The sequence below is a fragment of the Ipomoea nil genome, unplaced genomic scaffold, assembly GCF_001879475.1.
Source record: "Ipomoea nil cultivar Tokyo-kokei standard unplaced genomic scaffold, Asagao_1.1 scaffold0865, whole genome shotgun sequence".
Lineage (NCBI taxonomy): Eukaryota > Viridiplantae > Streptophyta > Magnoliopsida > Solanales > Convolvulaceae > Ipomoea > Ipomoea nil.
The window spans coordinates 25960-37618 of NW_017617293.1; the positions used below are offsets into that span (position 1 = coordinate 25960).

General features: G+C 53.8%; 2 protein-coding genes across 2 annotated transcripts; one reads left to right on the forward strand and one right to left on the reverse strand.

Moving 5' to 3' along the window:
• The first annotated feature begins 388 nt into the window (after positions 1 to 388).
• Positions 389 to 4611, forward strand: LOC109178648. Its single transcript, XM_019328185.1, has 7 exons — positions 389 to 1050; positions 1162 to 1467; positions 1966 to 2131; positions 2249 to 2398; positions 2476 to 3165; positions 3268 to 4360; positions 4604 to 4611. Exons 1-7 carry the CDS (start codon positions 389 to 391, stop codon positions 4609 to 4611), a joined length of 3075 nt encoding a protein of 1024 aa, XP_019183730.1.
• Positions 4612 to 9292: 4681 nt separating this feature from the next.
• Positions 9293 to 11145, reverse strand: LOC109178650. The gene is made up of 2 exons (XM_019328186.1): positions 10210 to 11145; positions 9293 to 10147 (listed from the first exon to the last, which is right to left on the reverse strand). The coding sequence occupies exons 1-2, from the start codon at positions 11143 to 11145 to the stop codon at positions 9293 to 9295; spliced, it is 1791 nt and encodes a 596-aa protein (XP_019183731.1).
• Between the last annotated feature and the right edge of the window lie 514 nt (positions 11146 to 11659).

Sequence of the window (11659 nt, forward strand, 5' to 3'; positions counted from 1 at the left end):
ATTTCTGCGAGATGCTAGGGCACTCGTATCAGTTTTGTCGTGGGGCAAGGGACTCGAAGATGCCGGTGGAGGAGTATTTGTATGCCCCGGAGCTACGGGCAGGAGGGAGCCGTGGCCCTAGGCCGGTGGGGGGCAGCTGGCTTTTGCCGAGGGGCCGGCAGGCCGTGGGGCGGAAACCGCAAGCTGATCGGGCGGTTGTGGGGCGGACTCCGGAAGGTGAGAACCGGACCGAGGGGGTGGTTTAGGCGGAGGTGGTGGCGGTTGCCAAGCGGCGCCGGGGGGAGGTGGATGGTGAGGTACGGAGGTACGAAGGAGGGGATCTTGTCATGGCCGAAAATCCAAAAAACTTGCAGCTGGCGGGTTCTGGTTCCCAGACCCGCCCGAATCAATGAGTACTCTAAGTTGGAACTGCCGTGGCTTGGGTAATCCACGGACAATTCGGGAGATTGTGGACATGGTGTCCCGGAAGCAACTCGACTTTGTATTTCTAATGGAGACTAAAGTGGCACGTGATCATGCAGAACGATTACGTGTTAAGATTGGTTATGAAGGACTGTTTTATGTTGATAATGATGGGTTAAGTGGTGGTATAGCGTTACTGTGGAGAAAGAATAGTACGGCCCGGCTAATCAGTTACTCAACGAACTATGTTGATGTTGGGGTAACTATTGCTGGCTTTCATGAATGGCGAATGACGGGGTATTATGGATTTTCTGAACGAACAAGACGCGCTGAGTCATGGGATTTTTTGAGAACACTATCGGGCAGGTCGAATCTCCCATGGGTTGTTATTGGAGATTTCAATGATTTATTATATCAGAATGAGAAGAGAGGGGGAAATCTGCATCCGAATAGCCTCCTACGCGGTTTTGGGGAAGCTATTGAGGACTGTGGGCTTTCTCAATTGCCTATGGTTGGTTATCCGTACACATGGGAGAAGGGGAAGGGGACAGTAAACTGGATGGAGGAGAGGCTCGATAAAGTTCTAGTGACGGATGAGTGGCGGGGTATGGTGATGGGGGCTAAGGTGTTGAATCTGAGAACCCGGAAGTCTGATCATTCGGCTCTCTTTCTGGGGATTCAAGACTCCGCTGGGGGTGTTGGGCCTCGTAGGAGGGGTTTTCAATTTGAGATGGCCTAGCTGCATGATGAGGGATGCAGGAATGTGGTAGAGCAGTCCTGGCAGGAGAGGAGGGGCCAGGGTTTACAGAACTGTATTCAGTACTGTGGGACCCGGTTAACACGATGGGGTGGAGACCGGTATCATAAGTACGGAAAACGGATCAATGAACTGACAAGAGAGCAGCAGCGACTGAGGGGGCGTACTGACCCGGCCTCCCTTGCTGAGTTCCAACGCCTAGAACAGCTGTTAAGCTGTACTGAAGCTCAGGAGGATGCCTACTGGAGGCAGAGAGCCAAGCAACACTGGCTTAAGGAGGCAGATGCTAATACGAAGTTTTTTCACAGGTATGCCTCTCACCGAAAAAAGAAGAATACTATTTCTAGATTGATGAATGATAATGGGGATTGGGTTGAGGGGGAGCCTATGAAAAATATTATCTTGCAGTATTATAATCGTATTTTCTGTGCTGGGACCCCGGGAACTAGAGAGGATTTTTTTGAGGGAATTGTCCCGCGAGTCACGCAGGCACAAAATGAGTTTTTGTTGCGTCCTTTTGAGTTGGATGAGGTTAAGTGTGCACTGTTTGCGATGTTCCCGGACAAGGCACCAGGCCCGGATGGAATGAATCCAGGCTTTTACCAACATTTTTGGGATGTGGTTGGGGGTGATGTGGCGAGCTTTATAATAAATTGTGTTGACTCCTGTGATTTCCCGCCTGGGTTGACTGAGACTGATATTTTTTTAATTCCTAAGAAGAAAACCCCTGAGTATATCACTGATTTGCGGCCTATAGCCCTCAGTAATGTGGTCTATAGAATTATGGCAAAAATGTTGGCTAACAGAATGAAACCGTTAATGGAAGGAGTAATATCTGAGTCACAAAGCGCATTTATCCCGGATAGACTGATAACGGATAATATACTATTAGCTGCAGAGGTGGGGCATTTTTTGAATAGGAAACAATGTGGAGTGGGGGGATGGAGTGCTCTTAAATTAGACATGGTGAAGGCATATGATCGGGTCGAATGGCCCTTCTTACGAAGGATGATGTTGGCGCTGGGATTTCATGCTGGTTGGGTGGAGTTGATTATGAAGTGTGTAACCTCTGTCTCATATAATATTTAGGTGAATGGTTTAAGATGTGATCCTATTATACCTACTCATGGAATAAGGCAAGGGGATCCTCTGTCCCCATATCTATTTATTATTTGTGCAGAGGGTCTATCTTTGATGTTGCAGCAGGCACATAATGTGGGATCGATACATGGCTGCACGGTAGCAAGAGGAGCCCCCCCCCCCCCCCCCCGATTTCTCACTTATTTTTTGCAGATGATAGTCTACTGTTTTTTAAGGCCAAGGCGGAGGAAACAATTGAGGTTAAAAGGTGTCTATCTATTTATGAGAATTTATCCGGGCAGGCAGTAAATTATCATAAGTCGAATATATGTTATAACAGAAATACCAGTAACGAGGATAGACAGAGTGTGGCTCAGATTTTGGGAGTGGCACAGGCACCGAATTTTGGCAAGTATTTGGGACTCCCCTCTTTTATTGGAAGACACAAGAAAGCAGTTTTTGCGTATGTGGAGGATAAAATCCGTCAAAGGATTGGATCATGGAATAAAAAACTGCTATCACAGGCAGGGAAAGAAATTCTTTTGAAAACTGTAGCACAATCTATGCCTACGTTTTCAATGAGCGTTTTTTTGTTACCTATATCAGTGTGTACGGCGATAGAAAGGACAATGAATCATTACTGGTGGGATTCTGGAACTGACAGGCGAATACATTGGAAGGCATGGGACAAGTTATGTATCCCAAAGAAATACGGTGGGCTGGGATTTAAAGATTTGCGTGCATTTAATCTAGCAATGCTAGGAAAGCAGGCGTGGCGAATGTTGACTAAGCCTGACTCTCTGGTGGCACGTGTGTATAAGGCCCGGTATTTTCCGAAAGGATCGTTCTTTGATGCACAAGTGGGAAATAATCCCAGTTTCTGCTCGCGGAGCATTATGGCATCAAAGAGTATTATTTGTGGTGGGGTCAGGCGCAGAATAGGTAATGGGGAGTCTACATTCATATGGACCCACCCTTGGCTACGAAATGACCATGACCCAATGATACAAACAGAAATGCCAGTATAGTTGCAAGGAGCCAAGGTGGCAGGTTTGATAGACCAGCAAACTGGTGTTTGGGATCCCTCGATCTTAACTGACTTATTTCAACCCAATGATGTGGCGGAAATTATGAAAATACCCATCTCCCCGGAGTATAATGATACCTGGTACTGGTATGGGGATCCAAGAGGAGAGTACTCTGTTAAAAGTGGATATAAGCAAGTAATGGGAAATTATCAACAGACTAATGGGGTATTTACAAAATGGTTATCCCTGTGGAAGTTAAAAATTCCCCCAAAATGGAGAATGTTTCTATGGAGAGCCATTAGTGATATATTGCCTACTACTACAAACTTGCTGATAAAGAGGGTGGATGTGGATCCACGATGTGCCATGTGTGGATTATCTCAAGAAGACACAATGCATGCTATGGTGTTGTGTGATTTTGCAAGGAACATTTGGGATAAATCTAACCTCACAATTCCGAATATAATCACAAATATTCTTTATGTTTGGTTTGATGAACTTTTAAATGTTCTAGACTCTGATGGGATACTCTATGCAGCAGCAATACTTTACAATATTTGGAGAGCAAGGAACAGGGCTGTTTGGGAAGCAACACTACCACGGCCGGAGGTGGTGCTCAAGACCGCCGCTGCTGCCATGCACGCGTGGACACGGGCGCACCCGCAGCCCACGGCCCGAGCCACCACGCTGCTGCCTATGCCGAACCCGCTGCAAGGAAGCGGCGAACTCCATGCGCCGAATCTGCTCACTGCCGAGCCGCCTGGACCGCAAAGGCGAATATGCCGTGTGGATGGGGGGTATATGCAACAGACAGGACAAGCTGCTATGGGGGTAGTCTTACTAGACACGGACGGGGGATATGTCTCGGCGTACAGTGGACCACTACAAGGATGCTCCTCGCCACTTATGGCTGAGGCACTCACATGTAAAGAAGCTCTATCATGGTTGAAGGATCGGGGAGAGCAGAATGTTGACGTTTATACGGACTGCCTGACACTACATCGTTATCTTACTGCACCAACTGTTGTGTTGCGCACATATCTAGGCTATGCCATTGACACTTGCAGGCTTATTGCATCTTCGTTTCAGTCTTGTTCGTTTCATTTTATTCCTAGATTAGAGAACCATCTAGCTCATGCTTTAGCTACTACGGCTTATCAGCAAACTACAGCTATGTATTGGGATCTACTACCACCGGATGTTATTTCGGCCTACTTTTAATGAAGCATCATATAATTTTCAAAAAAAAAAAAAAAAAAAAAGATAACAAACGACGTCGTAAAGGCCGTGAGACCGTAGATTATATTAAATGCCGTAAAATTGGTTGTTACAATAGTATTTTAGGACAAAGTATGCAAGAACAGTAGATCGTGTCTTAACGAGGCAAGGTGGGGGGCTTTTATACAACCCCCACCCCTAACCGCCACCCCCTAAGGCGGGGGGTGGTTAGATCCGGGTTGACCGCGCCCGATCTCGCGACCGGGCCGCACTGTGGGGCCAGGCCGAGCCCATCATGGGCTTGGGCCGAGCCCATGTGGAGGTCGGCCCGGCCTCTTGGAGAGGTCGGCCCGGCCTCCAACGTGGCCCGTGCGGGGGCCACGTGGCGAGGCCTCGGCCGGGGCGGGTACGTGGCGCCGCCCCGGGACCCGTTCTTGCTTCGCGCCCTCGGGTCGATTCCTAATATATCCGTCATCAGTCCCCCACTCTCCGAGCTGCGAGTAATCGTCAGTGAAGGAGAGTAGATGCTCCGGCCGACCTCCCAAAATGCCGACCCCGAGACGTCCGCGTCCCAGCGTTATAGGTGCCGTCCGAGTGCACTTCTCCCGATAATGATGAAAAACTCCATCCGGAACATGACTCCTTCATCTGCTAGGACACATACACAGTAGAGTCCTCTTAGGTTTTGATCATCTTCTCCAAGTCAACCAATCATATCCATCTTTTCACCTTCCCCCCCTTTTTTGCATTTTGAATTTCAAACTCCCCCTCTTCCTATCTCCCCCTCTTCTATATAAACCCCCTCTCCCCTTTCATTCTACACTTTCCACCACTCCAACATCACACTCCTCCCCCAAACTCCGGCGCGACCCAACTCCGGCCGACCCCGCAGCTGCTCCCGTCGCCGAGCCGTAAGCCCGAGCGTGGTACACCCCTCCTTCTCTTTGCTCGTTTCTTTATGTTTTTTTTTTCTTGGACTCGGCCACGCCACCTGCCACGGCGTGGGTGCGCCGGCGTCGCTGGGATGCCGCCGTCCGTCACGGCGCTGGTGCGTCGGCGTCGTCGCGACGCTGCCACGACCGCCTTCTTGGGCCCAGGCCGCGCCGGGGCCGGCCTACTGTGATGGGCTCGCGCCGGGCTCGGCCGACCTCGCCCGCCGAGGCCGTGCCGGCCCCGGGCTCGGCCCGACCTCGGCGTGGCCGACCTCGACCCCGGCCCTGGGTCGGGGTCCTCGATAACCGCCTCCCCTTTTTTTTTATGAACTCTTCTACGCCGTCTGTCACGGCGTGGGTGCGCCGGCGTCGCGCCGGGCTCCGCCGACCTCGCCCGCCGAGGCCGTGCCGGCCCCGGGGTCGGCCCGACCTCGGCGTGGCCGGGCTCGACCTCGGCCCTGGGCTGGGGTCCTCGATAACCACATTTTTTTTTTGTTTTTATGTGTCGAACACGCCCCGTTCTTATACCCCTTCTCTTTTATCTCGTAGGTTTAGTTGGTGCATGTACACTTCTTCCAGTTCCTTGGACGATTTTTTGGACTCCGTAGACACCCACATCCTTCCCATGGATGACACTAGCGACCCCCCCCCCCCCCCTCATTTTCCCGCTCATTCCCCCTCTGGGGAGGTCACCGCGCCCTACGAGGGTCCGTTGGACGCCCATCCTCCCGTCATGGAGGACCCCTTCGCGGTCCCTTACGAGGATCCCGTCCAGTACACCCCTCTGGAGACACTCGTCGCGGCCTCGACTTTGGCTCGGACCTCCGCGCAGGAGTTAGAGGAGGCCAAGGGCTATATTGGGTCTACGGCCGAGGTGCGCCTGCCTTCTCCATCGGGGAACGTCACCGAGCCTCCGACACCCCTCTTCTTCGGGGTTCACGTGCAGTCCCTGTACCTCGGTTTTCGCTTCCCTATTCATCCCTTCATCGAATCCTTCCTTAACCATTACGGCATCGCACTCGGGCAGTTGGTTCCAAATACCCATTACTTGCTTCTTGCCTTCTTGCTTCGCTGCCACACCATTCGTGTCAAGCCCTACATGGATCTCTTCTAGAGTTTGTTTCAAGTCACCTCATCTTCCGGCCAGGCCAGTAAGGGGTTCGTGGGTATAGCGGCCCGGGCGCGTATGAAGGTGTTCCATGACTTCAATCAGACCAACAGAGATTGGAAACCACACTTTGTCTTCATCTCGGTCGGCGATCCTAGCTTGGAACAACAGGTTTGTGCACCACAAGACCCCGCTTCAGACGGCCTCCTTGGCCCGGGACATCCACGCCTTCCGGGGCAATCGGGGAGAGATTGTTATCGGCGAGATGATTACGGCGGAGAACATGCGTAGCCTGGGTTTTGTGTCGGACGGGCCGCTACCGCCACGTATTCGTCCGCGCCTTTTGCATACGTCCAAGTCGGATGCGCGTCCCTTGATCGAGTTGTCAGATGATGAGCCGCCAGAGCAGTCCTCGGGATCCTCGGACGAGGTTTTTGCCGAGCCCAGGTCCTCCGGGTCCGCTGACTGCCCTTCGCGTGCCTCTACTCGTGGTCTGTTCCCCCTCCCATCGCTAGACCATCGTTTATACATATGATTTATGGATTAACCCCTGTTCGTTTCATTTTGCAGCGAGGCCTCCCAGCATGTCCTCGTTCCGTGAGCGCCTCGAGCGCGTGGTGGTGCGTGGCCCCGTTGCGAAGAGACAGAGGTTACTGCGCAGCCTGGCGCGCCCCCGTCTTAGCCCGGTGCGCCCCCGTCAGGAGGGGTGCGGCCGCAGGTGAGTCGCCCCCCCGTACCGCCGGCCGTTCCGCCCCCGCTGCCGCCTGCCGAGCGCACGACGCGGAGCTTGCCCGCTATTATTCGAGAGGCCCTCCGGACCTTCGAGGTATGTACTCTTGTGCTTTCCTTCATTGCACTTACTCCTTGTTGTTGTCTTGTTATGATTGTGTTTCTTCCCAGGGTTGGGTCGTGTCCACCGTGGCCGTTGTTGAGGATGAGCAAGGTCTCGCTCGCGAGCTGGTTCGAGCCTTGGAGGCCGAGACCAGGCGGGCCGATGAGGCGGTCAAACATGATGCTGAGTCCCGGAAGGCCTTGGAGGCGGAGAGGAAGAGGCACAGAGAGGAGCTTGGACAGGTCATCCCTACCTACAGGAAGTCTGATGAGTTCGAGCGGGATGCCAAGGACTACGTTCGTGGGCGTAGTGGCGACATAGTCGCCTCGTGGCTAGCTAGTGACGCTGGGAAGGAGACGATTGCGGAGGAGAGTGCTATGGCCTTCCAGGTGGGCCGGTATGCTATGCAGCAGGAGATCTACACCGCCCTTCGTCAGAAGGGAGACGCCTTCGACCCGGTAGTCCTCGAGCTGCCGGCCGAGATGGAGAACCCCGATCCAGTAAACCCTGCGGCGGGCTTGTCACTATCATCCCTTGATCGCGCCGACGAGCCTGTAGAGCTGGTGGCCTCCTCGGGAGTTATTTCACCCACTTTGCTGAGCGTTCACGTCCCTGACTTGGATGAGAGGGCCGAGGGAGTGACCGTCGCCTTTGCGCCGTCGACTGAGCTGCCACTTGCCACCGCGCCGGGTTTGGATGAGCAGCCTTGATCGTGCTCGTTTTAGTTTATTTCCCTATTTTGTGTATCCGGGCATAGACTTTGGATGTGGATTCTTGCCCTCTTTTGCTGTTTATTTTCCTTGATGACTCCTCCTGTTTTATCTTGCTATGCTTCGAATGTTGGATCTTTATTATATGCTTGGGACTTATGCTTGACTATGTACTCCTGTTGTCGAGACCACGCTGGATCCTTTTCTCTTTTTTTTGTTTTGTTTTTTTTTTTTTTTTGTGCGCCCGGTCAGTGCCGGGGCTCTCAACCTCGGATTGTGCCGAGGTACTAGACCTCGGTGCTGGCCGAGGTATCGGACCTCGGTGACTGCCGAGGTGCATGCAGCACGGTGCACCCCGGCAGTATAGCCGAGGTGCATGCAGCACGGTGCACCCCGGCAGTGTGCCGTGGTGCATGGCTCGAGGGGGCCACGGCCACGGGCCGAGGTCTGACTGGACGTACCTCGGCCTGGGGCGGTGCCCTGTTACGCCCCGATGTAGCCGGGGTGTGATAGGCTTTTTTTTTTTTTTTTTTTTTTTTTTTTTTTTGGTTTTTGTTTTTTTTTTTGTTTTTTTTTTTGTTTTTTTTTTGTTTTTTTTTTTTTAGCCTAGTGTTAGCCTCCAAAACATAGTCTCACAAGACTACGCCATCGGGCTCCCCGTCGGGGTTAGTACGCGAGGTCGGACCTCGTGCCCCCTTAGGGTGCGTCAGCCGCTTGGGCTAAGTCCTTCCGAACTACGCCACTGGCTCTTCCGTCGGGGTTGGTACGCGAGGTCGGACCTCGTGCCCCCTTAGGGTGCGCCTAACCGCTCGGGCCTAGTCCTGTCGAACCAAGCCACCGGACTCCTCCGTCGGGGTTTGTACGCGAGGTTAGGCCTCGTGCCCCCTTAGGGTGCGCGTTAGCCACTCGGGCCAAGTCCTTTCGGACTGTGCCCCCGGGCTCTTCCGTCGGGGTTAGTACGCGAGGTCAGACCTCGTGCCCCCTTAGGGTGCGTCCTCCGTCGGGGTTAGTACGCGAGGTCGGACCTCGTGCCCCCTTAGGGTCCGCGGGGGAAGACATGAGTGGGCACTCGTTCCCCCTTGTTTCATGATTTTTTTTTTTGAGAAAAAATGGATGAGAACAAATTTTGTGATATTATTGCCATTCACTAAGACATTATTGGGGAGGGGAATGGTCTTCCTCCTAGAATAGCATTTCAAAGTCCACCTTTCACGTGGCGGGTCTACTAGTAGAACTTCAGCAGGTGTTCTGAGTTCCAGACCCTGGCTATCATCTTCCCTTTGGGGGTCTTGAGCTTGTAACTGCCCGGGCAGACCACCGCTGGGCGGACTACCGCTGCTACAATGTATGGGCCTTCCCAGTTGGCAGCAAATTTTCCTCCCGCCTGGGGCTGGCTTGCCTCCCTCCTCCTGAGCACGTAGTCTCCCGCTTGGAAGTAGCGGGGCCGGACCCGCTTGTCATGGTATGCCTTGGTTTGCCTTTGGTAGTTCTCAACTCGGATCGCAGCTGCTTCGCGCCTGTCATCGATCAGGTGGAGGTCAGTTCTATGGTGTTCCTCATTCGTGTCGGGGTCGTAGTCCTCCTCCCGGCGGGAAGGTATGACTACCTCTGCTGGGGCTCGAGCTTCGAACCCGTAGGCCAAGGAGAAAGGTGTCTCCCCAGTGGCCCTCCGGGGGGTGGTGCGGTAGGCCCAAAGAATGGCGTCGAGCTCCTCTACCCACGCCCCCCCTGCGGATTCCAATTTCTTTTTCAGGCCATCCACAATAGTGCGGTTGGCGTTCTCCACCTGCCCATTTTCTTGAGGGTAGCACACGGCCACCCGGCTGTGAGTAATGTGCCACTCTGCACAGAACCCTTGAATTCTTGCCCCTCGAATTGGCGTCCGTTGTCGGTGATGAGTTGCATCGGGACCCCAAAACGGCACAAAATGTTTTTGTACACAAAGTGCTTGCAACGGGCGCTTGTTATAGTTGCCAGTGGTTCCGCCTCCACCCACTTGGTAAAGTAGTCCACTGCCACTATGAGGTACTTCCTTTTCCCCGACCCCATGGGTAGAGCTCCCACTAGGTCCACTCCCCACCTGGAGAAGGGGATGACCGAGCTGATGGGGGTGAAGCTCGTGGCGGGTCGGCCGGGGGTGACCTGGAAATGCTTGCAGGTCTCACAACTCCTAGCGTAGTCGGCGCACTCCTTGGCCATTTTGGGCCAAAAGTACCCCTGTAAGATGGCTCTTCGGGACATGGCAAAGGCCCCTTGGTGGGCGGAGCAGGTCCCCTCGTGGATTTCTTCCATGACCGCCCTGGCTTCGTCCGGGTATAGGCAGCGCAACAAGGCGCCGTTATAGGACCTCTTGTAAAGTGTGTCCCCCATGATTACGTACGTAGGGGCTCGTCGTTTCACCAGCTTGGTATCGGCTTCGTCGGTAGGTAGTGCACCTGTTCTCTTGTATTCCTCTAGGTGGTCCAACCAGCAGGGGGGCCTGGTTTGCACGGGTAGGACTGGGTAGGCGTCCAGGCTCGACATCTTGAAATTCTCAATTCGGGCTATTTTTGAGATATGTTCCGGGGCCCCTTGGGCGAGTTTGGATAATATGTCAGCGTCTGTGTTCTGGTCTCGGGGCACCTGTAGGACCTCGTAATTGATCAGCTGCCCTAGAAGCTGGAGCACCACGTCCCGGTACCTCCTCATCCTTTCGTCACTTGCTTCAAATTCACCTGTAACCTGTCTCACCACGAGCCTGGAGTCACACCGGATTTTGAGCTTCTCCACCCTCATATTCAACGCGAGGCGGAGCCCCCCCAGGAGCGCCTCGTACTCGACTTCGTTGTTGGATAACTTGAATGCGAAGCGGAGGGCGTAGTAGGCCCGAAACCCCTCTGGGGTGATGAGGACGAATCCACCTCCGCAGCTTTTAGTGCTGGAGGACCCGTCCGTTGAGAGGGTCCACCACTCCTCATCTTCGTCCCGGACTCGCTCCGTGACCTCCCGGGCGGTACACTCGACTATGAAGTCAGCTAGTGCCTGCCCCTTGATGGCGGGCCTGGGCTTGAATTGGATGTCGAACTGGCTTAGCCGCATGGCCCACCTGACCAACCTGCTGGCCGACCCCGAGGCCCTCAGCACCGCGTCTAGTGGCTGGTTCGTGAGGACCTGTACGGGGTGGGCCTGGAAGTAGTGGCTCAGCTTCTTTGCCGTCACATCTACCGCGAAGATGGCTTTCTCCACGGGTGTGTACCTGATATCCGCCCCCCGTAGAGCTCGGCTCGTGTAGTATACGGGCCGTTGGACCCCCTCGTCATCCCGGACCAGCACGGAGCTGACCGCGGCCTGCGAGATGCCCAAGTACAGGTACAGGACCTCCCCCTTAACGGGTTTGGCCAGGGGGGAGCGACATCAGGTACGTCTTGAGGTCTTCGAACGCCTTCTGGCACTCTTCGGACTACTCGAAGCCCTTAGTCCTTTTGAGGACGCCAAAGAACGGCAATGATTTCTCGGCCGACCTCGAGAGGAAACGGCCCAGGTGTAACACCCCTGATTTTCAAGACATTTAAAACTTAATAATAAAGGTAACATCTCATTAAATCCCAAAGCG

Excerpts from the sequence above, each read along its gene's own strand:
- LOC109178648 (XM_019328185.1), top strand. The coding sequence starts at position 389 with ATGAGTACTCTAAGTTGGAACTGCCGTGGCTTGGGTAATCCACGGACA. Across the intron at positions 2,399-2,475 it reads GATCGATACATGGCTGCACG|GCCAAGGCGGAGGAAACAAT; the intron begins GTAGCAAGAGGA and ends CTGTTTTTTAAG. Across the intron at positions 3,166-3,267 it reads AGAGTATTATTTGTGGTGGG|TTGCAAGGAGCCAAGGTGGC; the intron begins GTCAGGCGCAGA and ends ATGCCAGTATAG.
- LOC109178650 (XM_019328186.1), bottom strand. The coding sequence starts at position 11,145 with ATGCGGCTAAGCCAGTTCGACATCCAATTCAAGCCCAGGCCCGCCATC. Across the intron at positions 10,148-10,209 it reads AGACCTGCAAGCATTTCCAG|GTGGGGAGTGGACCTAGTGG; the intron begins GTCACCCCCGGC and ends CCCCTTCTCCAG.